Raw genomic sequence first — 25,221 nt, 5'->3', positions numbered from 1 at the left:
CGGTACAAAACAGCCTTAAGGCAAAGAAATTCAAATTAATTAAAAATTAGGTTTTTATAATTATTTTACTTATTAAATTATTTTAATTACAGGCCTCGGATCGACTTTAAGGCGCAAAAAAAGTCGTTTTAGTCGATTTACATTCCAAAAAATGTCGAAAAAGTCGATTTTTTTTTTATTTTTATTCAATTTAATTAGTTAATAAGTATTTTACTTTAAATAACTATAAATCAATTTTATTAATTCCTCAATTTTAATTTATATATATTAATTAATAGATAATTGAATTTTTAAAGAGATACATATTAAAATTATTAAAAATAATTGAACTTTAGAAGAGTTATAGTTTGTAATTTTTAGAAATAATTAAATTTCAAAAAACATTATTAAATTTTACAGAAATGAAAATAATTTATCAAATAATTTTAGATAACATTTTTTAAAATTAATTGAATTTTCAGAGATTTACAATTCAAAATTTTTAAATTAATTTTGAATTCAAATGATTTGAATTGGAATTTTTTGGTGATTTCTGTTGCTGAAGAATTTATTAGAAATTGCAGACAAAAATAAAATTAGAAAATTTTTTAAGTGAAAAATGGTTTTAGATAATTGAATATTAGAAGAATATTATAAAAATCATAAAAAAAATAATTGAATTTCAGAAAAGAGTTATCATTGAAATTAATAAATTTCAAAAAGTTTTAGATGGAAAATTTTAAAAGGTTTTAAATTGAAATTTTTGGTAATTATATTTGATGATTTTTTTTAAATTGTAAACAATTGTTAAATTTAATAAAAATTTTAATTGAAAAATAGTTTAAAATAATTGAATTTGTGAAGAATTTCATTAAAATTATTAAAAATAATTAATTTAGAGAAAAATTTTTGTTAAAAATTTGTTAAATAATTGAAATAAAGAAGATCTGAAGAATATCTGCATTGTAAACTAAAAGAGACGTATTTTGTTTAAAAATTTTGTAAAAAAAAGTCACATTTTATTAAAATAAGTCGAAAAAAGTCGTATAATCCGAGGCCTGTAATTATGATGTTTCAATATTTGTTCTAAATTATTTATTATTAAAAATATGCACAGTCTGACAATGTTTGTAAGAAAAATTAAAAATAATTTAATGAAAATAAGGGGAGAAAACTGTTTATATTTCAAAGTGTTTTAAATTCTATGCGCTGACTTATTATTAATGGTTTCTTAAATACAAAACAATACTTAATTGTACAGAATTATGAAATTAGTTTTTGTGAATTATGAAAATATAATGTAAATAAAAAAAACATTAATCGCTTCCCTTGGAATCGTCATCACTAGTTGGTGGAGTACTTTCATCTGGTTCTTCTAAACTAGCCTCGTCTTCAGATTCATCTTTTTTCTTCTTTTTATCAGCCTTAAATAAAAAACAATTATAATTTTAATTTCACTGTTAATTATAATTTGGTTACAGAAAATACAACTTACCTTTTTCTTCGGCTTCTTATCTTCTTCGCTATCGGAATGTTTTCTCTTATCAGATTTGGACTAAAAAACAATCAGTTGTTTTAATACCTATTTTTAATGATTTTACTGAAAATTTTTTAAATTAATATTTGTCAAGTTCAAATACCTTTTTCTTACTATCTTCATCGCTGCTACTTTCATCATCACTGATATATTCTTTGCTCTTAAATGAACCGGAAGTGTTTTTAGATGCTGAAGTATCTTTTTTGTTATCCTTTTTCTTTTTATCGTCTTTATCCTTTTTAGAAGCCTTTTCCTTCTTGTCTTTCGATTTGTCTCCTTCACTTGGAACATAATCTTTCATTGCCTCAGCGTACTCCTTTTTCGCTTTGGCTGCTTTCTCCTCCCATTCCTATTAAAACATTTTTTAAAGAATTAATTTATGTATCTTTACAAAGGAGAAACAAAATTTTAAACAAAACTGTCAAAAGAAAAGAAGAAATAAAATAAACTTTACCGATTTATCTTTCATCTCCTTCCACATTTCTCCACCTTTCTTGGCAATTTCAGTGACACTTATGCCTGGATTATCGGATTTTATTTTCTCTCTGGTGTTATTTAACCACAACATAAATGCAGTTGCTGGCCTCTTTGGCTTATTAGAATCTTTTTCCTTCTTTGGCTTACGCGCTTTTCTTGGCTTCTCAGACTATTTGAAAAAGAAATTAATAAATTTATCTTTGTTTTTATATTTTTGTTTATTCTGAATTGTGATATAACATACCACTGTTTTTGCCGATTTCTTCTTTTTCTCCTTTTTCTTTTCCTTCGCACTATCGCCAGATGCATCAGATCCATCATCACTGTCCGTAGTGGCAGGATTACTGTCGTATTCTTCAGCAACATCACTTTCCGCTTGATTGGGATTGAAATCCTCATCAGTTGATTCACTGTCTGAATCTTGATTGTCATCATCTCTCTCTTGTGCTTCGGCTTTAACGCGAGCCAAATATGCATCTGGTTCAGCTTCTTGATCACTGCCACCAAAGTCATCGTCATAGTTGACTTTATCCTAAAACAAAATCAGTAAAATTAAACAATCCCGAACGAATGAAAAATACATTGAGATTAAATACATACCCCTTTTCCTCTATTCTTCACTCTAAGTTTCTTGGACGTAATAAAATCAAAGAGCTTTCCATATTCTCCTTTTTCAATACTACTAAACGTATGATTAATTCCACTCGTTAATTCTATTTCAAAATCAAAAGATCTTGTTGATCCACCACCTCGTGCAAAGTTCACTGAAGCAATTTCATCAAAACGAATGTGAATTGGCGGTTTGTGTACGTACATAAATCCCCTTTCTAGAGGATATAAATAACCAGCTGCTGCTTTGAAAGAACAACCAATTGCTGGAGTACCCGAGTGCCTAAAATTAAAATAGATACATTTTTCGAAAAGTCCTTGTACTTTTACAAATATATATTTACCCTTTGAAATTTCCAGGTCCGGTGAGCTTTCTATTAATTATAACTTTCATAACTCTTCCTAGAATTTCGTATGTCGGTCCACTTAATTCTTTTGTAAGTTTGTCCTCATATTTGTTCTTTAATTCCTCCCTGAAATTGTAAATTTTATGTAAATTCAATTTAATGAATAATAAACATTTCTTGTTAAAATAATTACTAGATTTCTTACTCAGAGAAAGGCAATTCTATCGATGTTTCTTCATCTTGATTGAATAAGAGAACTAAATAATGATAACGAGTTTGTCCTTGTTTGATAGGTGGATCTAAACTCACCTGTAATATTTTAAAAAGTTAGATTAATTTAAATCCATTGTAGTTGAGAAAAAAAAATACTTACAACGAAAAACATTTGCCTGCTGTCCTTATGCGGAAGAAGGAATAATCTCAAAACGGTAGACATTGGAATTTTGTAATCAAAAGTTTTACCATGAAGTTGGAAGAAAGATTGGAAAATTTTGATATCGTAACGACCTCTGTAAAAAAAATTTAATTTAATTTTTCATTTTCAATTATTTTTTTTTATGAATGTTAAATTTAGTTACCTAGGCGTGAGACATTGAATTTCTCTAAATATAGCAATTGCATCGCCACTGACACTGATAACAGAAGCTTTATCCATAACTTGTTGATGAAAAGCATCGACAGGATCGGCTTCAACACTGTCACTGGTTGGAATATGATATCTCATTTCCATTAAATTAACAGGTGCGTCGTCATTCTATAAGAAAAATTTTATTTTCATCAGTAAATTTAAAAATCAATTATTAATCAACGATTTTTGTTAGGTCGATAAATCATTAAATTTATATCACCTGATGAAATTCTAAAGTAACTTCATTTTTGCCAGTTGTACATTGAGAAACATTGCACAAGGGAATTTCAAATGCCGTATGTTGACCAACATCAAAACTTAAAACTGCTCCTTCAAATCTCGCTGTTCCCCAATTCCATCCTTTTAAACTAAGTTGTTTTTCAAGCATATCTTTATTATAATTACTCTTGAAAAATTTTGCCATTTTTTCTTGATCCTAAAATTCAAATTCAGAATCTTAAAAATATTTCAGACCTTAGATCGACTTTAAGGCGCAAAAAAAGTTAATTTTTTAATTTAATTAAATTTAATTAGTTAATAAATATTTTACTTTAAATATCTAATGTTATTATATATTATTTAATTTATTTTTTCATTCCTTAATAAGAATAATTCTACAAGAATATTATCAAGAAAATTTATTTCGAATATTTCAAAACTGAAAAATAATAAAATAATTAATTTAGAGAATAATTTTACTTAAAAATTTGGTAAAGAATTGAAATGAAAAAATCTGAAGAAGAACTATATTGTATAATATAAAAGACGAATTTTGTTTAAATATTTTGTAAAAAAAAGTCAAAAACTAGAAAAAAGTATAATTCGAGGATTGATATTTGAAAAAAGAAAAATTATTTTACGATTAAATAAAAACTTACGCCTTCTTTGAAACCTCTAAATCTGTATAGACTTCCATTTTTTAGGAAAATTCGAAGTCCCCAAGTATTTACAAATTTTAAATAACTGACCATATCCATATCACTCGAAGATATTTGCTCTACTTTGCCAGTTTTTTGATTTTTAAATATAAGATGTTGATCAGTTAATTTTAACTTTCCAGGAGTCTGTAAAAATATATCATAAGAAGCTAATTAGAAAAAACATTTTTAAAAATTAAAAAAATAGAAGTACATTAAAGTGACAAAAAACTTGATAAAATACAATATGAAAGTAATCAAATCCAAAAATTTTTGGCGGCATTTTAACATTTTGGACGCTAGAGATATTTTTAAAATGTCAAGGTTTATCTAAGCGTACTTTAAAGTTTAATTACAAATTGAAAATAATTAAAAACAAATTAACTACTTTTTGAACACTAACAAATTGTTTCTTAATGAAATTGTTTGAAACTAAAAAAAAAGTAATTTATAGGTTATGATAGCGATTAATATTCCAATGTGCGAGATTTATAATAAAATTATTATTTACCATTGCTCCATTAACCTCCGACGTAATATCGGCATACTCCAAGAAGTCCATTTTTAACTCCTACAATTATCTTTTTCAGTTTTTTTTCAACTTCACATAAACTTTGAAAGCAATTTATCGGCAATTTTTACAAAGAAAAACCACCAGTTACTTCACACAAAACGATAGAAAACATAGATTAGCATTTAAAATGAATTTTTTAAAAAGAATGTTACGAGCTGAATTGCTCGTTACAAGAATTTTCACACTTAGCCATCTGTAGCACGAATAAAGAATTATTGAAATTTTGGACAAGTTATTTCTTTCATTCAAAATGTGCAAAAATTTTAAAATCATTCATCAATTTAAAAAGGAAAAATAAAAATTATTAAAATATAGTGATTTGATCCCGGTTTTTTATGGTTTCAGTCATGAAATTGTAAATAATATAAAAATTTATTAAATTAATACCTAATTTGGAGTACGAATAAGCTTTTTCGATTTATATTTTTATAAATAAATAAAATAAAAAGTATGTATGGACAGATGAATGTGTGTACAATAATTATAGTGTAAACCAAGTCCACTTTTGGACCAATAGACTAAAGTTTCAATAAATATTAATATTAAATAAATAAAATAAAATTACTTTTTCATTAAAAATTGATTTAAAAACTTGAAAAATGTTAAGTATTATTAATTTTTGTCATTGATCCATCCGATTCTTCCTTCTTCACATATTTTGTTTGCTAAAAATAAAAATCGAGGACACAAATGGTGAGGAGGAAAATTATAATTTGTTTTTATTTGAATTTATTTTTTTCTTTGTAATGAATAAGTAAACTGCTTTTTTTTTTAGTCAAACACAATAATTTTGTGCCTGACATATATGTTGGTTTACCCACAGTTCCTTTCATTTTAGTGCCTTATCTCAGAAATACAATTCAATTCTTTCTCAAGGCAGCATGTGAGAAAGGCTTTTCTGATTTTTGAAGATGGACATTTATTATATTTAAATTAGTAATAGTAATATATTACAGTTTCCGTTATTTTTTTCCCCCCTTCGACATTACTCTATTGCAAGAGATAATTTTTTGTAACATTTAAAAAAAATCTGTTAATAACGAATTACAGTCTTAAATCTTCAAATAATAATTTGATTGTTGAAAAGTTCATCTATTTGAAGATTTTAAAGAAATTTTACATCCTTAATACACTTAACGTTTAAATTTTTTTTTCTTTGTACACATTGATTATTCAATTTTATTGTTTTTTTTTAGTAATTGTCCCTTCCCATTCCTCTAGAACCATCTCCATCGCGACCTCGGCCCCGACCATTAAAGTTGTTTCTAATACCCATTCCACTGTCGTTTGGTCCCCTTATGCCCATATTTGGACCATTTTTATTTGGACCAAAGCTTCCAAAGCCTGGATTGAAATTTGGACCACCGGGTCTTGGCGGTGGACCTCTGAAATTTGGTCCAAATCCTGGTCTCTCAAAATTTGGAGGACCATTTGGACCACGAAAGTTTGGTGGACCAAAATTACTAAACGGCGGAGTACCAAATGGACCCATTGGACGAAAGTTAGGACCAAAATTAGGACCATTAGGTCGAAAGTTTGGTCCGAAGGGCGGCGGTGGTGGTCCATTGGGTCCAAAAGGTGGCGGTGGATGCATCATGTGCGGCGGTAGTCCATCCATTCCCATACTTTTATTCGAATGTGGTGGCATATTAGAATGAGGTCCCATATTTGACATTGGAGGTGGCATATTGGGATTAATATTCTGCATATTGTGATGATTTGGCAAACTGCCCAAATGAGGTGGCATTGTTGACATGTTAGGCGGTTTTTCAAACATGTTACCAAATTTACTAGCTTCACCAATTTCTTTATCACTCTCCCAACGTGATCTATTTTCCGTATTTCCATCTCTTTCACTAAACGAATCTCCCGCACCAAATGAATCTCTATCTCTATCGTCCATAAAATGTCTAAGTCGAAAATCTTTCTCCATGAATTTATTTCTCACATCAAGATCAGATCTACCCACCAATCCAGGTGTATTAAAACGATATTCATCGTCATCCATAAATCTTCTATAATCTTCCTCGTCGTCTTCCTCTTCCTCGTTGTAGCCATCTCTCAAATAATTGTCGCTCGATTGAGAATCATCATTCATTGAACCACCAAAAACTGGTTGATGAACTTTAGATGTTCTATCACTTGCTCCAGCATCACTCCAACCAATTAATTGATCAAACTTTCTTTTACCACCTCGATTAAGCGATTTCAGTAATTCGGGATTTTGGGCAAATTTCGAACTCGGTAAAGGTGGTGGTAATTCAACGTCGGGAGTTTTTGAGAAATCAATTTCCCCATCGTCGTTCAAATAATCCTCATCCTCTTCTGTATTCTCTTGTTGATTCATTATTTCCTTTAATTCCTCAATCTCACCGGAAACAACGAGTTTATTTATCGCGTCTGTACCTTTTGATATTGCCTCTGCGAGTTTACTACCAGCTGTAATAAAAACAAAATTAATATTTCGATGTTCAAAAAGAAAAACTTCAAATTGCAAACTTAAAACTCACTTTCGACAGAAATCATTTTCCCGTAAAGAATAATAGCATTTGGTTGAACTTCATTCAATGGTAATGCTCCAGGTGTTGTTTCAATTAATTGATTAACAAATGCGTTAAGAGCCTCAACTTGTTCCTGATCTTCACCTTCCATCTCATTCCATTGAGCTTGGAAATTCCTTGGAATTGGCTTACTGTAAGGAACTTTTTTATTAGTAAACTTCTTTCCCTCATCGATCGCGTGATCCAAATCCAAACCCGGTATACCACCGTTTTTCTCTTCCGGTTCACCCTCGGCGTTAATTCTATCCTCTGGTCCCATTCCCGGTATCACCGCATATTCATCGGCTAAAAATTGAAAAAAAGCATTAAAAAAATATATAAAGAAAATTCAATTAAGTTGCTGGATAAAAGAAGGGCACATAACCCATTTGAATTAGATTAGTTATGTGCCCTTCTTTGATTCGGCACCTCAATTTTTTTATTTTGTTTGCTTTTCTTACCTATTTCGTGATCATCTATACCAACTGCACCAGCAGGTAGGGTATTCAAATTATATTTATCCCTCATAAGATCTCCTGGTCGGTTTCTTGTCCAAAATTTCGAAGTATGATCATTACTTCCCGAACAGAGAATATGACCAAGAGGGTGCCATGCAAGTGTCCAAACAATACTGTCATGAGCTTGTTCAATAGCTCCAACTTCCTTATCAGCTCTGCAAATTCAATTAAAATTAAAAATATTTTTAATTTAAAAAAAAATTAAAATTTCCCTACATACCCAACGTGCCAAAATAAAATTGCACCGTCACTTCCGCCACTGCAAAAAAGTCCTTCATGACTTGGATGCCAAGCAACACTTGAAGCCTCTTTCTTGTGGCCACGAAATGTTTGTACTTCTTGATTTAAATTTCTGATGTCAAACAATTTCAATAAATGATCACGCGATGCTGTTACTAACCAATTTCCATTTTCATTCCATTTAACGTCCATTACAGTTGATTTATGAGCGTGTAATGTTGCCAATGATTGTCCCGTCTTTGGATCCCATAATTTCACTGGTTGTTGATTATCTTTACTTCCAGAGACAACAAGACTTTTTTGTGGATGCCAGTGAACGCATTTTACATCAGCACCATGACCTACACACAAAAAAAATATTATGAAACCAAAAATTAATTAATAAAAAGAAAAAAAAATAGTGTAAATTAATACTTTCGTTTTCCTACTCTTATTTAGAGATTTTTTTAGTCACAAAAATAAAATAATTTAAAACATTTTGAATGAAAAACTCATCTAAAAAACATTTCAATAAAAAAATAAACAATTAAAATTTTTTTAAGCAACAATTTAGGAGAAATTTTATAATAAAGAAAATAAATCCTATTAATAAAAGGAAGAAAAAATATAATTTATACCCCTGAGAATTCGTTCTTCGTGGCAGCGAAGAAAATCCCAGATTCTGACTGTTCCGTCGTCACTGCATGTTGCCAATTTGTGATCCGTTGGACTGAAACTACCCGGTCAAAAAAACAAGTTATAAACTAGACAGCACTGTTAGATTTTTTTTTAATTATCACAGAAATTGTAGATTGAAAAAAAGCATTTTTATTTATTTTATTTTTTTTTGGTTAAAAATGTATTTAAACAGTGCACAATTAAAAATATATTTCAATTTTATTTCTGATTTCAAGGAGTCATTTATTTTTCAAGTCATTTTTATTGATCATTGCTATTGTAAAGAATCTCTGGGCGATTGTTTCGATCCAAAAGATTGGTGAAATCCTGCTAATAAACCATTTATCACGTATACATATATGAAAAATTTATTTTAATAGAATATTGTCTTGAGAGGGGAAACATTTCTTAAACCGTTATATATTAAAAATATTTGCATGCCAAATATTTCAAAGATATTCTTCAAGAAGCAGAAAGTCTCACATGCACTAAAATTTGAGATTTCCATTTTCAAGAAGCTTGAATGAATAAAAAAAACACGATAAAATTTTTTTTTTTACATTTAAAAAAAAAAAATAAAATAAAATAAACTTCTAAGGAGCGAACCGAAAAAGAGGAGCGTCTAAATGTAAATAAACAAAAATCATCTCCGATAGTCATATCTGGCACTCAAACGAAAAAAATTTACATCTATTTTAGCGAATTGAAATTTATATCAGCGAGTCATGCAAAAAAAAAATGATTTTTTTTTGATGCCACATGACCACCGGATGATGCTCCAACTTTATTTCTTTTTTTTTGTAAATTTAGCATTTATTGCACAATTATTATTATTATTATTAATAAAGGTGTACATGAATTGTAATTTTTTCACTCTGCAACGAGTGACAAATAAAAAAAATCCTTTATTCATCCAATTTGAATCATCACATTGAAAAAAAGTATTTTATTATTGATATTTCTATTTTTTATTTATTTATTTATAATTGTCAACTGGGTAAGGAGACAGGATTTCATTTTTATTTTATTTATTCAGAGGGAATCACGACTGGGTGTTGCTGTATTTATTATAAATTACAAGTATGGGTCTTTCTCTAATTAGAAAAAAAATTGATTTCACACAAAAAAACCAGACGCAAAATAAAGGACCGAATTTTAAAAGCACTTTTATGTACTTTGTGCAAAATATTTTTATTTCACATTTACAAAAATTAAGCAATGACCATTTAACTTAATTTTTCTTCTTACTTTTTTCTTTTTATTTTAATGAATTTTTATTCATTAAATGATTTTAATTATTTCTGCCACAAAATTATCTCCTTTAAATCCAAGATTTAACTAAATACGGAAAATTCATTTTAATGCATGCTTCTTCGTTTTTTTTAAGAATAATAATATCACCTATTTACCCAGACAAAAATGGAAACTACCGCGAATTTAATAGAGAAAACCCAAAAACAGAAGAGAGTGAAAGTCACGTTATATGTCATAACTACAATAAGAATGGACGTATTGTCGTTTAAAGTGCCGCAAGAGACGTAAGGACTAGTGTGGTTGATGCTATACCTGAGTCCTCTAATCGCTTCTTTGTGTGCTTGAAACATCTTGACGTTGTTCATGTTACTCTGCCAGTATTTGACATAGCCTGCATGATCTCCGGTCACCATCCAGCTCTCATTGTGCGACCAAACCATTGTCCTCACAGGGCTGTCATGAGCCTAAACAATAATAAAAACAAATATTGTGTTTGTTCTCCAAAAAAAAAAAAAAAAAAAACACATTTTATAAAAAAAAGTTTCATAAAATGACAATTTCTCGTTAAAAATTACTTTTTAATTCTAATTTTTGTATTAATATAATCTTTAAAAATAAAAATTTTTATAGTACCTGTAGAATAGTTTCAAAATTAAAAGTAAGACCGTTCCATAATGTGAATTCACCGCTTGATGCACCGGTAACGAGACGTCTTCCTTCTGGTGTCCAGGCCATACAAAAAATTGGACAACGCATTTTATTTGTTGCTGTTTTTACAAATCTTGTTGTAACTGCATTTATCGGATTGTCTACATAACTCGGTGGGGGAAGTAAATCTGGATAATAAATCACATCCGGTTGAAGTGCACGTCTATCACGATAATCTCTTTGCCAGACACGATTCTATTTTACAATTTAAAAAAAAAACGATATAGAAAATTTATTTATTTATTTTCATAATTAATTTCTTTTTAAATTACCTCGAGACATTTGATAATTGCCGAATTGTAATCGACTGTTTTTCGCATAACAGATTTTCGAAGTCTTTTGCCATCAAATTCATCTTGTAATGCATCTTGACCACCTGATATGACTTTAGGTGCATGATAGGGTCTGAAGGGTTTAAAGAAACCTCGATTTGCATCTCGATGATTATTGTAACGATGTTGATAATTTGCCGATGTGTTGATTGTCGTTAATGTTGGTGGTGGTGCTGATAAATTTGGTGTCGGAGGTGGAGGTACCGACATATTTGGAAGGTTAATAGGGGGCGGGGGAGTTAGAAATTGAGCGTTTGTTGCCATTTTTCGGCCGCAAAGTTATTATGCACAAAAAAATTTAAATATGAAATAAAATTTGTTTATATAATGCACGTTGTTCATGCATTTTTTTTCCCCTAAAAACACTAAATTAAAAATAAATCTTCCATTGTCAGGACTGAATTCGCTGAAAATAAAGTTACAGTGTTATTAATGTTTTCAAATACTTAAATTTAGTCATTTACATTAGAAAAAAAGAATAATTGCATTAAGACAAATTGGATTTATCACTTTGTTCATGATCGTAAAATTTTATACAAATTTCTAATTATAAGTGCAATCAGTAATTTTTATTCTCAAAAAAAAAATGAAGTGAAAATAACAACTGAAAACAATTCTGTATTATTATATATGTAGTTATTATACTTACTGAATACACTCCCTTGGCGTGTTGTAAACTTTTTTTTCAGACACAATCAAAATTGGTTTAGAACCAATAAAATTAATCACAAACTATTGATCATCATTAATAGTTTTCTCTAAATGTGTCAATGTTATTGAGAAATAATTCTATCGCGTTTTTCACCATCAATCAATTGACAAACGTAATCAGCAAAACTTTCACGATACACGAATGATGTGATCGCCGCCATTACAGGCCAATATGGCTTCCGGCGTGTCCCACCACACTTCCGTTTGGGTAAAAAAAATATTAAATTTTGATTGTTTATTATTAAAATAAGTGATTTTAATTATATTATCGTGTTTATTTCAACAAATTTATTATTTAATAACACTATTTTTTAAAATATTTTTCTAAAAATTTAAGCTTTATTCACATTGCGGAAACAAGAATATACTATTTGCGCCATCTGTGAAGGAATGTGAACTAAGAAGAATGTAATTTTTATTTACAAACAAACCATCGATTGTTTTAACAAGTTTCACGAATATTGATAGTTTTTATTATGTTGTTTAGTCCAAATTATATTTACTTCATTTTTTTAATACAGAAGCAATTTGAAATTTTTTGAGGGGTTATTTTGTAACTTGTCCAAATAGAAATAACTAACCAATCGGATTTAAAATTAATTAACAAAATGGAAAAAAAATTAAGCACATATGAACGTAGCAGTATGACCTTGAACTTGTCAAAAATGGGGAGTGCCAGGTTTTTGGCAGCTTAGAATTATATCATTGTACATTTTGTAAACGTTTTTATTGTAATAATGGATCCCGCCGTCTTCCCTGAGGAAATTTGGATTGAAATATTGCTATACTGTGATGTACCTGATATTATTGCTTTTGGAAGTACCTGTAAATACCTGCGAAAGACCTCGGATAATGATTATTTATGGTGTGTAGAGGTTATGTCTTAATTATTTTTTTCTTTAATTTGCGTAAAATAATTTTTTTTCTATAATCACTTGATTTAAATAATTGAAAAAGTTGAATTATTTTAATCTACGAAGATGAAAATTTGTTTGTTTCTCCTGTAAATTTAGCACGCATATTCTTTTCGCAGGAAGATGAAATGGTTGCATCTGCTCTCCAAAGTACAATTCAGATTTCCAGATATAAAATGTTTGCAATTACTTGGCGTGAGTTTTAAAGCCACATGCTATAGACTTCATATGGTTCTCACATTAGGTGAAGCTTTTCCATTTCCAAAATGTTGTCATTGTAGTGGCTACACATGTCAACGTAATTGTGTGGAAAGTTCTAGTGCTAAAGTAGTTTTAGAAATTGGTAATAAATTTACATGGGTGATAACGCCACAAATTGGTTTAAAGAGGCATTTTTCAATGTTTGGCATTCCAAAATATAATGATGAAATGCACGCTGAACAAACACAATTACGAAATAATAATCCAAGTTGTAGTAGTCGACCGAAAGATAGTAAATCGTTGGCAAAAACGCTCAAATTATTAAAGCTTACCGAATTAACGCCAACAACAAAAATAACAAGACCGAGTGGTCCATTTTGTGTATTTTGCAATTCATTGAAACTCTATCGTGAAAAAAGAAGATTGGCAAATCACCCAAATGATGCCTTTTATACGCATTCCAATCCAGTTGATCAGAGATTAGTCAATGGTTATTGTTCGGATGCTGTTGATGTATTGGGAATACCAAATGTTGATGTTGTTTGTCCAGCTGAAGCATTACTTTACGATGGATCATTCTCCGTTTTGAAAGTATATATCGATCATTTATTTCATCAAATGAGATTGACAACAACGTTGAGAAAACCAAATGCTGTTTTAATGTTTTGTGAACCATTGGCCATACATCCCTCGCTTCGAAAACAATTGCTGCATTATTTGTTTCAAGAAGTGAAAGTTGCAAGGTTAGAAATCATTTTTAATTCAATATTAAGTGTATTTGTTTTTCTAATTTAAATTTAATTAACAGGGTTTGCTTGGTGCCAAAACCATTGGCAGCGTGTGCAATGTTGGATATTGAAACTTGTGTTGTGGTTGATAGCGGTGCATTGAGTACAACAGTCGCTGTTGTTATTGGCGGACGAGTTATTCCACATCGATGGAAATTACTTCCAATTGGTGGTTGGCATGTTGCTTGTAATTTAAAAAATGCACTTTACTGGCAAGCAAAGGAATATCATCAAATTCCAATATCTTTCCTTGATTATATGGCTGTTAAAGAGAAATGCAAATTAAATTATCGAAATGAAACCGAGGAGAGAAAATTTAAAGATGATAAGAAAATGAAGGATAGTGATAGAAAAATGAAAAAGGAGAATATTAAATTCAAGGTTGATACTTATGCGGATTATAAACAACTTTGGGTAAGTTTTAACTATTTTAGTATAAAATATACTTCTTCCAAAATTGAATTATATAAAAACGTATTTATTTATTTATTTAATAATAAACGGGCTAAAGCCCTTTCATACAAATACTAAAAGCTGTTAAATACAACTTATATTTATATAAAAAACCTAACTTAGCTAGGTCGACCCTAAATTAAATTAATTAAATTTTAGTGTATTTCTTTTCAACGATGAGGTGAATCTTGTTACACTGCTGTCAAAGAAATTGGCATGCTCCGATAGAGTTACATTCTCTACTAAGTCTATTTATTAAAGAATGATAAAAAAATAACTATAATTATCTGCAAAATTAATTACTTTCAATAATGTAATTCAAATTCTTCAAAAATCATACATAATTTAAAACATGTTCTAATTACCTAAAAATTCTTTAAATTTCAAATATTGTTTAAAGTTTGTAAAAAAATGTTATCATTTGATTTTAAATCATAATTTATAAAAATTTTAATTTAAAATCTCCTGAAAATCAATTATTTAAAAAAATTCTAACTCTTCATTAATTAACACATTTTTTTAAATTCAACTATCTTCTGAACTTTGTAAAAAATTTTCCTCAAATCAAATTTACCAAAATTCTTTTTGTATATCTCCTGAAATTTTAATTATTTTTGAAAAACTTAAATATAACTCTTCCAAATTCAATTACTTCCAAAATTTTAATCTAAAATTCTTCGCTAAATTAATTATTTTAATTATTTTAATTCAATTTTTCAAAAATTCAAATTCTTTTATTAAAAATTCTTTAAAATTCAATTACTGTTTAAAATTGTGTCAATACTTTTCAGCAATTCAAATTTACAACAATTTCAATTAATAAATTAATTTTTTTCAATAATATTTTAATCAAGTTCTTGAAAATTTAATTATTTAAAACATTTTCCAAAATTCTGAGTTCGAATAATTTGTACAATGACTTGGAATTTTTTCTTTCTTTAAAGTAACTTTAAATTATTGTTTTTGAAAATTTGTCCTACTGAATTGAAATCTTGAAAATTGGTCATGGTTTAATTTTGAAGTTTAAAAAAAAATTTCTTGGAAATGTTTCTGTAAAACATTTTTTACTATAGAATTTTTTATTTTTAAAATTATTTAATTTCTAACAATTAATGTTAATAATAGTGAAATATTTATTAACTAATATAAAATTTATTAAAAATAAAAAATATCGAATTTTTTGATTTTTGTTGTAATGAAAATCAACTAAAACGACTTCTTTCTCTTTCTAAAGTCAATCCGAGGACTGAATTAGGAAAATTGGAAATTTTTTTTATCAGAAAATTAATTAAAATTTTTTTTTAAATTTAATTTAAATAAATTTAAAATATTTCAGTTTCTTTGAAAAATATGAATAAAATCAAGATTTGTATATTTTACAAGACTGTTTTCGTTTTAAAAAAATAACAAATTACTTGCATTTTTAAATAAAAAAAAAAGTTTAGAAGTAATTTTCATTCTGTGGAAAATTAATTTTAAAATAAGTTTAAAAAATAAAAATACTCATCAAGAAAATGGATGGTCGCAGAATTTTCATCGGTAGTGTAATTTAACACAACTTTAAAGCATTTTGGTTAAGAAAAATATACATTTAGACTTTACTCTATTTTTCCCCTTTTTTCAAACAAAATTTCCCCTATTCCCCTTTTTTTAAACAAATTTTATGCTGTGAAGACTGGTTTTATCTAAAATGAAAAATTGAACTATTTATTTATATATATATATATTTTTTACTTCTTCAGAGAGTTTCTTTGGGTGAGGAATTATTTGTTGCTCCTGAGATGATGTATGTGAGTTTAAATTTGCCTCAAGTGATAAAGGAAGTAACGTCAGGACTTTCGGAAGAGGTTTTACAAGATTGTCTCTCGCATATTCTTTTGACAGGCGGTAATACCGATTTATCAGGATTTAATCTTCGATTATCGAAAGATTTACGTGAATTACTTCCGGAATATAGTCATATCCTTGAAGTTAGAAGCTGCCCTGGTACGCACAGTTGGAACGCTGCCATGGGATCAACGTACGTTTCCTTGGAAGTTCATCCTGGTAAATTTTTTCTTCTTTTTTCTCCTTTCTCAATTTTTTACTTTCAGGACAATAAATTTTTTTTTTAATCACAGATAAAACACCACCGGAATATGTTGAAGGATATCCATTCTGGCTTTCGCGTGAAGAATACGTGCTTTTTGGATGTGAATCCCTAGAACAGCATAGAAGAGGTAAAGTTGCTAGTTTTGATTAAAAACAGAAAAACAAAAATATTGAGCAAAAATCATACTCAAAAGTATCCCCCCCTCTCCCCTTATATAATATCGCATAATATCAAGAAAGTAAATGTTACCATTATGTAATATATTTTATCCCATGTTGTCTATGAACTTACAAATTTGAATTTGAAGGCAGTAATCTTTCATTATCGAAACGATGTTTCGCGAAAAAATTGATTTTTTTCAACGCATATCTATAATATTGAAAAAATCTATAAAATTGAATCTGTACAAAAATGAGAGTAATTCAAAATTGCATTTATATTAAAATCTAGAGGCTAATTTACTGCACTTAGCCGTTTTACAAAATGAATTCAAATTTTTCTAAAAATGCATCATTAGTGTGTAATTTTAATGAATTTCTTTTCAATTTTTATATGAGATGTAGTTTGATGTTTTATTTTCTTTTTATTTATAAAAAAAAAAATTGGCTGGAGCTGCGCTTCAAGTTTGAAAAGAAAAAAAAACTCTGAGAAAGATAATCTTTCTAGTGATTCTTATTTGTTCATATAATATTTAATATCTTCTTGCTCTAAGCAAGATTAAATTTAGAAGGAGAAAAAAAAATTACTTAACGTGAAAATGAACGTAATCGTTTTTGGCAAATGACTTAAGGAAGTTCTCTCGCAAACAGAAATGACGAAGAGTTAATTATCAAACTTGATAAACTGATAGATAATGGTTTAAAGAAGATGTAGTTAAATTTTTAGAGGTCTAGGTGGATTTTGACAAAAGATATAAATAATTTTCTCTTTTCACATTTAACACGGGTTCTTATGGGAAATTGAATTTTTTGGTCTGAAATCTCAAATTGTGAAAAATCTGACGAAAAGATATTACTGGAACTTTATATACATAAAGTTTAATAGCCAATGTTCACTTACTTTTAATAAAATTGATCAGACCTGGCTTAGGAGACTCACAATTAATTATTTTGTCTAAAAAAACACCGTATTTTGACAATCAGAAATTACTTAGCACAACGCTTGGCAACGTTGCGTCTTGTAGGTTAGGTATAGAAAAAGCGCGAAATTTGAAAGTAATATAAGTAGTATATACATATAATAGTATATTCTTCAAAGATTCATAATAATGAATAATAATTTGAATTTGCTTATAAAAAATTAAGATTTTTAAAATAATAAATTATTATTATTATTATTTAACGAAAATAAATCAAACAATAGCAGACGACACGAAACGGAACGGGGGAAATATAATCCAACGTTGCCAAGCGTTGAGCTAGTACTACGTGATACAAATGAAAACTTAAATGGGGATTGATTTGACTGACGTTGGAGGGAGAGAACTTCCTTAATTCAAACAACATTTTATTTTCATTTTTTTTTAAGTATTGATTTATTTTTTTAAACATTGTTTTTTAAATTAAAAAAAATTTAATTGAATTTTTAAATCGTATTACGTTTTTACGTTGAGAAAAATGTGTTCAAAACATTGTTAAGTAATTAAAAGATTTTATTTTTAAAAATTTTTTATTCTTTTTTAAAACTACTTAGAGAGTAGTTTTCTTTTTGATGTATTTTATTTTTTTATATGGAGTTTTAAAAAAAATATATCGTGGTAATTGTTATTTTTTCTTTATTATTAATTTAATGTCAAAAAAAACTGCCTGTTATGTACAGTTTGAAACTGTTATAAATTTATTAAAATGAAGGCAAAAAAAATGTGTTATAAAAAGAGTTTTGAGAAGAGATTTTTTGTGTAGAATTTGAAAATTACAATTTACGAATTAGATTCGAATTGGTAATTGACGTGATAAATGAACGTCGGATTTTATTAAATGTGTATTATACATTGTTTGTAAATATACAAAAAAAAGAGAAGTAGAAAAAAAACGTTTGAATTGAAATGGATTAAGTATTATACGATGACGATCGTTGTATTTCTAAATAATGAAGTTGTTTGCTATTTCGTATATTTATATATATATTGGAATGAAATTTGCCAAAACATTAATTTTGTGAATTGTGAGTGAAAAAAAGAAAGATGATGGATATAATAGAGAAATTTCTAGTCACGGAAATAACGATTTAGTCGTAAGAGAGCTTACTTCCAAGATAATTTATTCGTTCAATTAGCTATTTGTAATAATATATTATTATTAGGTAGTTGTAGAAATTGTGAATCTCTACTTTTTAATTTTACAAAAATCATCAATAAATGTTACTGTACAATGTGATCATCGAAGATCCCGCCAAGCTGCGAGCTAATTAATGTTCGTTTGGTAATTCTAGAGTGAGAGCTCCTTAGGAAATTTATAATGTCATGCAAGTATTTCAATCGTATATCTTACGACGATAATAATTTGTAATGTAATCTAGATAAGGTGTGTAATGTATCAATGCTTGGACGATTAAATTAAGACCTTGATCATGACACTAGTTTCATTATTTTAACACTTTTCCTTAATTAAGGAACTCAAAATTATTTTTTAATTCTAATTAAGCTCATTTATGCACGATAGTCGTAAAAATAATAATAAAAAAAACCAATTAAAAAGAGAAATATAATTTTTTTTTTTTGCAAAAAAATGTAAATTAAAATTATAAAATCTTTCTTAATTTTTGTTAGAGACTATCGCAGATGAATAACTTAAATTTGTTAGTTTTTTTAAAATAAATAATACTTCAACTTTCTTTTTTATAATTTAATTATTTTAATTTAAAAGCTGCGCGATTTCTTATTTTTGAACTGAAAATTTCTTTTAGTTTTATTAAATATTTATTTTTTGTCGAAAAAATAAAATCTAGGTTTTTTTTAACATTTTCACTTAAAATTATTATTATGTATATTTCTTTTTTTTGGCATTTTTCACGAAGCAGATTGTCTTCATACAGAAATAATTAGGAGTTTCAGTTTCAACTATAGAAATTTTCAAGTCTTCAACTTTTTTGTTACTTTGTTTTTTTACAAGAAGATTATATCTTCTTCTCAGTCTGACATAATATGAACAATCCTTCCTTTTTGAACATTCGACAATGATCGATTAAATATTACAGAGTGCTACATTTAATTCTACATCAATTTGTATTATATCATTTTTATGTAGATCAATTTTTTTGTTAAGAGAAAAATATTCTGAGAGAAGAGTCTTTTATAAATGTTTTTTTTTAACTTTCCGTTATTTATCACAATAAACTTTCTGTCGATTTTTCTAATTTTTTTGTCATTTTTTTTCTTCAATATTTCATTTATATTTTTCATTAAATGTTCTTTTTATTTCTCTCAGTAAACTTTTCCAATTTTCAATGTCAAGTCCTGGTAACAATATATATTTGTGAAGCGCATATTCTTCCTATTCTAAAAATTGTTAAATATTACAAAGATTTTCCAAGTATAAAATATTTGTTACAAATAATGTCATACATGCCTTGATTTATTGAATTCAATCAAGTTTTTCAAAAGTGTTTAGAATTATGATAAAAAATTAGAAATGACCATTTGCATTTTCTTTTTAAATATATAATATTGTAGACTTAAATTATTTTCTCTACGATTAATGAAAATAGTCTTTCAAAATTGATTTATAGATTAATCAAAATAACGGAACTTGTTTTTTTTTTTTTGTTTTTGTAAAAGAATATCCAATTATTCTTAGAAATCATGTAACTATCTTAGATTATTTGTACAAACTATATACAAAAATCAATATCTATTTTTATACACAATGATCGACATTTTAATATGTGTGTGTGATTTTTGTTTTATCCAATTTTTCTCAAAAAGAAGAAATAGAATCGGGACACAAAAAAAATGTTGTTCAATAAAACTGAATATAAAATTTATAGAGAAAGAAATTTTAGTGTTTCTTCATAAAACTGAGGAAAAAGAATTTCAAATTAAGGTCTACAAAAAAAAAATTTGTATGGCTTGTGATCAGTCATTGTGTTTAATCGCAAAATAGAAATAATTTGCGATAAGTCAAAATTTTCTTCTTTTTTTTTTACTTGATTCGTTTTCTTTCTTTTTCGTTATGATAGAAATTGACTTAGCAACAAGAACTTTTTGCAGGTTCAGCTTCGACTAGATTAAAATCTAAACCACTTGGTCTTGCATATCCAGTTTTAATACCGTCCCAACCATCTTCAATTTTATATTCACCAGTTTGTATTCTATTAAAGACTTCTTGAGTGACAGAACGAAAAGCATCTTCAACATTAACTCCACTTTTTGCACTTGTTTCGATGTGATGAATTCCATGTTGATCAGCAAAAGCTCTTGCTTCCTCTTTTGATACTTCGCGTTGTGCACCATTTGTTACTAAATCAAGTTTACAACCAACGAGAGCAAAAACTGGACGATTTGGTTCAATATGTCGACGTGCTTCCATCATCCATTGGGGTATATGTTCAAAACTCGCCCGATTACAAACATCGTAAACAAGCAAAGCTCCCACTGAATTTCTATAATATGATTTTGTAATTGATCTGAAATATATTTTTAGATAAATTAAGTAAATTCATTTTTTCCGAATCACTATTATTTTTCGATTATCTAATCACCTAAATCTTTCCTGTCCAGCAGTATCCCATAATTGTAATTTAATTCTTGTTCCATCTTTCACTTCAATTAATCGTGCAAAAAAATCGACACCAACAGTTGGATCCGACAGCTGAAATAATTAGAAAAAAAAAAAGATTTTCTATTCAATTACATAAATTCAAAAAATCGCTGAGTCAAAAAATAATTATATTCTTGAAAAATTGGATGTTTACATAAAAAAGAAATTAGATATTCACAGAACTTTCTCTTTTATATGATTAGAATATTAACAAAAATGGAATATAATAATGGAATCTTTTAAACTACTTAAAATAATTATTCTTTTAAAGCAATTATTTAAATATTATTTTCTATTGTTTGGGAACCATTAAGAACAATTTATTCGAGTAAAAAATTCTGATATGTAATTATAATCTAATTCTTTTGTAAAATTAATCTTTTATATGACGTTGATGTAATTAACAAAAGATAACTAGAGAAATGAAAGTAAGGCAATTTTTAAATTAAAATCCATTGTGATAACATGAAAAGAAAACAGTATTTTTGAATTGACATATAAAGTGCGTCATTTGATATCAAATGAAACTATGTTTAAATATGAATCATGCAACTAGTAAAAATTTTGAAAATGAGTATATTTTTTTTTTATAATCAAATCTTAAACTCTTGCCAAAAAAAAAAAAATAAAACTCAAGGACATTTTGAAATGTTTTGTAAATTAAAGCAGAAGACAAAAAAAAGCACTGCGTACATACCTCAGCGAATTTGCCATCGGTGAAATATTTAAGTAGAGAGCTTTTACCAACTGTACTGTCGCCAATTAAAATCAAACGAAATTGATAATCAAAGATTGGTTCCACCATTTTGACAGATATTACTATTATTAAAAAAAAAATTGTTATTAATTGCACGCCTTTAACTTTAGCAATAAGACATTTTCGAATGCGTAATTCTCAATCGCGAGATTTCGAATGATCTCAGCTGACCGTGTATATGCGTACATAGTACATTATTAATTTACATCCACGCCAACACAGACGTAAATAATGGTAAATAAACTATACAAAAAGCAGTGACAAAGATCAACTTTTAGTTGCCCCAGCAGAAGGATGAGAATGAAAAACGCCACACAGGAAAAATTATGGTGTATTCATACGCGCATTTTGCTGCGCATCTGGCAGACGACAAATTTGACAGTCAGCTGTTTGTTTACACTACATGCTGTTTATTGTTGTCATTTCTCAAACAGTGTCTACAATTTTACATTTATTTTCTCTTCTTCTGTAAGTTAATTTACCTTGAATTTTTTTTTAAATTAAAAATTTCTTTTTAATAAAATTCTCAAAGTCGTTTCTATTTATTGTAGTGATTTTCCTAACTTTAAAAATTAATATTAATGTTTTGCTCTGTTAGTAAATTTTGTCACAGATTTTCATTTATGGTAAATAACACAATAGTTTGTGGCCTTTGAAACACGTTTCTAAAAACGTGTTTAAATTATTTCAGGTTATTTCTCTTGTTTTTAAAAAGTGTTTCTAAAAGAAATTAGAAAATTATAATTATTACTGAAAATCCTGAAAATGGAAGAGGAGAATTTATTGAAAGAAATCAAGTCTTTGAAAACTATTTTAAAGGAGAAGGAAATTCGTCTTGCTGAGATTAGACGTGAAAAAGAAATTTTACAAAATAATGGATTGAATAATGAAGAAATTGCTCGATACAGTAGACAAATTCTTTTACCAGAAATTGGAGTAAAAGGTTTATATTATTTTTGAAAATATTTTCGAAATCTAGAAAAATAATTAGAATTATATTTTTAGGACAAGTACTTTTGAAAAATTCATCGGTTTTAATTGTGGGAGCTGGTGGTCTTGGTTGTCCTTCAGCTTTATATTTAGCAAGTGCTGGAATTGGACACATTGGAATAGTTGATTATGATGAAATTGAAATTAGTAATCTTCACAGACAAGTTTTATTTTCCCAATTAGATGTCGGTAGTTCAAAAGTCGAATCAGTTAAAACTGTTCTGAACAGGTAGAATTTGACTGAAATTATTTTTAATCTTTAAGGGGAGAGACCGGTGAAATTTCAATTCATCGAAATTAATATTGTTAAGGGATGCCAATTTTTTTTTCTGACATTATTTGGGATCTAAAATAATTGTGAATTATCAAAAAGAAAAAAAAATTTAGAAATTTTATTTTTTGAGAATACTAAAATTTTTAAAAATCCATACCATTGTTCAAAATTGTTCAGAATCATGAAAAAACCTACGAAAAAATTACCGATAAAAAATAATAAAAATTTTAGAAGAAATTGAATTTTTAAGGAATAATTCATAAAATTTAAACCAATTGTTTGGCTTAAAGGTAAGAATTTTTTTTTTAATTTTTTTAGAACCTGAAATCATATTTCACTATGGAAAATAAAAAAAAAAGTAATTGTTAACAATTTTTTTTTATTTTTCAGAAATTTGATTTCAATTTTTTCAAAATCCATACGATTGATTGTTCAGAATCATGAAAAAGGTGTATAAAAAAAATCAACAATGAAAAATAATGAAAGTTGCGCTAGGTTTAAATGTTTAGTTGTTGGAGATTTCAAGTTACAGTTTCCCATATTATATTACAGTTTTAAATACTCAATATTGTCAGAAAAAAAATTGACAACCTTAAAGAGTCTTAATTTCGAAAGGTAGAAATTTCAGCGGTCTCTCTCCTTAATCTTTAGGAAAATTAAATTTAAAAAAAAAATTATATGCTTCAGGCTAAACAGTAATGTAAAAGTTACAACATACAAAGTTCAGTTTACTAGCGAAAATGCTTTAGAAATTATTGGCAATTACGATGTGATTTTGGATGCAACTGATAATGTTGCAACGAGATATTTGTTAAACGATGCTTGTGTCATTAGCAAAAAGCCTTTAATTTCTGGATCTGCTTTAAAATTTGAAGGACAACTTACAGTTTATAATTACAATGGACCATGCTACAGATGTATTTTTCCAAAACCTCCGCCACCTGAATCTGTAACAAATTGTAGCGATGGAGGAATTCTTGGTTCAGGTTGGTATATTTTTCATATATATATTTTTAATTAATTGTAATTTAATTTTTGTGCTTTTTTTAATTTATCATCAGTTGTGGGAGTAATAGGAGTGCTACAAGCTCAGGAGGCTGTAAAAATAATTTTAAATCTATCAGGAATTCTTTCTGGTCGACTTTTATTGTACGATGGATTGGAATCGACATTTCGAAATGTTCGCTTACGACAAAAAAATCCTGATTGCATTTATTGTGGTGAAATTATTGGAAATTGTGAATTAATCGATTATGAGGAATTTTGTGGTTCAAAAGCAATTGATAAAAATCCTAATTTAAATGTTTTGAAGAAAAACGAAAGAATTACAGTTGAGGAATATCGTGAGATATTATTTTCAAAGTCACATGTGTTAATTGATGTTCGTTCACCGGAGGAATTTGAAATTTGTCGATTAGAGAAATCAATTAATATTCCAATTAATGATATTAATAAAGAAAATAGTTTGAATTTAATTAAAAATGAAATCGATAAAATTGATTCTAATGCTCTAGGAGGTTAGTATTTTTTTATTTTACTCTTTTAAAAAAATACATTTTTGTAAAAAAAAATTGTTAATGAATTTTTTGCAGTTTTCGTTTTATGTAGAAGAGGAAACGATTCACAAAAAGCAGTGAGAATTTTGCAAAATAAGCTTCCAGATTGTAAATTAGAAATTAAAGATATTGTCGGAGGTCTTCATGCATGGACAAAGAAAATCGATCAGCGATTTCCTATTTATTAATTAATAAAAATTAAATTACTAATATAATGAATGTAATTTAAATATTTACATATATTTTTAAAATGTTATTTGTACAAATTCTGTAAATAAAATTTTTTAATATAATCCCGTAACAATATATTCATTATTTGAAAATTGTTCTAAAAATTAATGAATTAGAAAATAAAATTAATTATTTAAAATAATTAATTATTTGTTAAATTATGAAAAAGGCGGGAAAATT

The 25,221-nt window shown here is 27.5% G+C and overlaps 5 protein-coding genes across 5 annotated transcripts; 2 read left to right on the top strand and 3 right to left on the bottom strand.

Moving 5' to 3' along the window:
- Positions 1–1,140: 1,140 nt before the first annotated feature.
- LOC127284323 (FACT complex subunit Ssrp1) lies at positions 1,141–5,183 on the bottom strand. The gene is made up of 13 exons (XM_051309715.1): positions 5,006–5,183; positions 4,456–4,641; positions 3,798–4,013; positions 3,528–3,703; positions 3,323–3,458; positions 3,155–3,258; positions 2,947–3,075; positions 2,594–2,885; positions 2,238–2,525; positions 1,971–2,162; positions 1,620–1,865; positions 1,475–1,534; positions 1,141–1,403 (listed from the first exon to the last, which is right to left on the bottom strand). The coding sequence occupies exons 1-13, from the start codon at positions 5,054–5,056 to the stop codon at positions 1,296–1,298; spliced, it is 2,184 nt and encodes a 727-aa protein (XP_051165672.1). The 5' UTR covers positions 5,057–5,183; the 3' UTR covers positions 1,141–1,295.
- A 597-nt stretch (positions 5,184–5,780) lies between these two features.
- LOC127284318 (uncharacterized) lies at positions 5,781–12,210 on the bottom strand. The gene is made up of 9 exons (XM_051309708.1): positions 11,967–12,210; positions 11,258–11,723; positions 10,911–11,180; positions 10,590–10,741; positions 8,984–9,081; positions 8,347–8,707; positions 8,070–8,281; positions 7,579–7,914; positions 5,781–7,507 (listed from the first exon to the last, which is right to left on the bottom strand). Exons 2-9 carry the CDS (start codon positions 11,579–11,581, stop codon positions 6,261–6,263), a joined length of 3,000 nt encoding a protein of 999 aa, XP_051165665.1. The 5' UTR covers positions 11,582–11,723; positions 11,967–12,210; the 3' UTR covers positions 5,781–6,260.
- Positions 12,211–12,668: 458 nt separating this feature from the next.
- LOC127284381 (uncharacterized) lies at positions 12,669–19,048 on the top strand. The gene is made up of 5 exons (XM_051309781.1): positions 12,669–12,893; positions 13,062–13,886; positions 13,952–14,345; positions 16,127–16,430; positions 16,505–19,048. Exons 1-5 carry the CDS (start codon positions 12,766–12,768, stop codon positions 16,624–16,626), a joined length of 1,773 nt encoding a protein of 590 aa, XP_051165738.1. The 5' UTR covers positions 12,669–12,765; the 3' UTR covers positions 16,627–19,048.
- LOC127284383 (ras-related protein Rab-39B) lies at positions 18,719–22,276 on the bottom strand. Its single transcript, XM_051309783.1, has 3 exons — positions 21,931–22,276; positions 21,175–21,284; positions 18,719–21,099 (listed from the first exon to the last, which is right to left on the bottom strand). The coding sequence occupies exons 1-3, from the start codon at positions 22,036–22,038 to the stop codon at positions 20,661–20,663; spliced, it is 657 nt and encodes a 218-aa protein (XP_051165740.1). The 5' UTR covers positions 22,039–22,276; the 3' UTR covers positions 18,719–20,660.
- Positions 22,277–22,320: 44 nt separating this feature from the next.
- Positions 22,321–25,103, top strand: LOC127284382 (adenylyltransferase and sulfurtransferase MOCS3). The gene is made up of 6 exons (XM_051309782.1): positions 22,321–22,458; positions 22,682–22,933; positions 22,996–23,209; positions 23,942–24,240; positions 24,316–24,771; positions 24,847–25,103. Exons 2-6 carry the CDS (start codon positions 22,756–22,758, stop codon positions 24,996–24,998), a joined length of 1,299 nt encoding a protein of 432 aa, XP_051165739.1. The 5' UTR covers positions 22,321–22,458; positions 22,682–22,755; the 3' UTR covers positions 24,999–25,103.
- The last annotated feature ends 118 nt before the right edge of the window (positions 25,104–25,221 follow it).

Source organism: Leptopilina boulardi, unplaced genomic scaffold, assembly GCF_019393585.1.
Source record: "Leptopilina boulardi isolate dan_hultmark-lab unplaced genomic scaffold, ZJU_Lbou_2.1 LbouV2_324, whole genome shotgun sequence".
Classification (NCBI taxonomy): domain Eukaryota; kingdom Metazoa; phylum Arthropoda; class Insecta; order Hymenoptera; family Figitidae; genus Leptopilina; species Leptopilina boulardi.
This window is presented reverse-complemented; position numbering and strand designations above follow the sequence as displayed.

Bases quoted from the DNA above. Each gene is read 5' to 3' on its own strand.
- LOC127284323 (XM_051309715.1), bottom strand. From the start codon at position 5,056: ATGGACTTCTTGGAGTATGCCGATATTACGTCGGAGGTTAATGGAGCA. The intron at 3,704-3,797 runs GTGATATAAATT...TTTTTCTTATAG, and splicing joins TTACTTTAGAATTTCATCAG to AATGACGACGCACCTGTTAA. The intron at 1,535-1,619 runs GTATTTGAACTT...ATTGTTTTTTAG, and splicing joins ATGAAGATAGTAAGAAAAAG to TCCAAATCTGATAAGAGAAA.
- LOC127284383 (XM_051309783.1), bottom strand. From the start codon at position 22,038: ATGGTGGAACCAATCTTTGATTATCAATTTCGTTTGATTTTAATTGGC. The intron at 21,285-21,930 runs GTATGTACGCAG...TAATTATTTCAG, and splicing joins CCGATGGCAAATTCGCTGAG to CTGTCGGATCCAACTGTTGG. The intron at 21,100-21,174 runs GTGATTAGATAA...AATATATTTCAG, and splicing joins GCTGGACAGGAAAGATTTAG to ATCAATTACAAAATCATATT.
- LOC127284382 (XM_051309782.1), top strand. From the start codon at position 22,756: ATGGAAGAGGAGAATTTATTGAAAGAAATCAAGTCTTTGAAAACTATT. The intron at 22,934-22,995 runs GTTTATATTATT...TTATATTTTTAG, and splicing joins ACCAGAAATTGGAGTAAAAG to GACAAGTACTTTTGAAAAAT. The intron at 24,241-24,315 runs GTTGGTATATTT...ATTTATCATCAG, and splicing joins TGGAGGAATTCTTGGTTCAG to TTGTGGGAGTAATAGGAGTG.
- LOC127284318 (XM_051309708.1), bottom strand. From the start codon at position 11,581: ATGGCAACAAACGCTCAATTTCTAACTCCCCCGCCCCCTATTAACCTT. The intron at 11,181-11,257 runs GTAATTTAAAAA...ATTGTAAAATAG, and splicing joins CAATTATCAAATGTCTCGAG to AATCGTGTCTGGCAAAGAGA. The intron at 8,708-8,983 runs GTATAAATTATA...TTTTGTGTGTAG, and splicing joins CGAAGAACGAATTCTCAGGG to GTCATGGTGCTGATGTAAAA.
- LOC127284381 (XM_051309781.1), top strand. From the start codon at position 12,766: ATGGATCCCGCCGTCTTCCCTGAGGAAATTTGGATTGAAATATTGCTA. The intron at 12,894-13,061 runs GTGTGTAGAGGT...TTCTTTTCGCAG, and splicing joins TCGGATAATGATTATTTATG to GAAGATGAAATGGTTGCATC. The intron at 13,887-13,951 runs GTTAGAAATCAT...TTTAATTAACAG, and splicing joins CAAGAAGTGAAAGTTGCAAG to GGTTTGCTTGGTGCCAAAAC.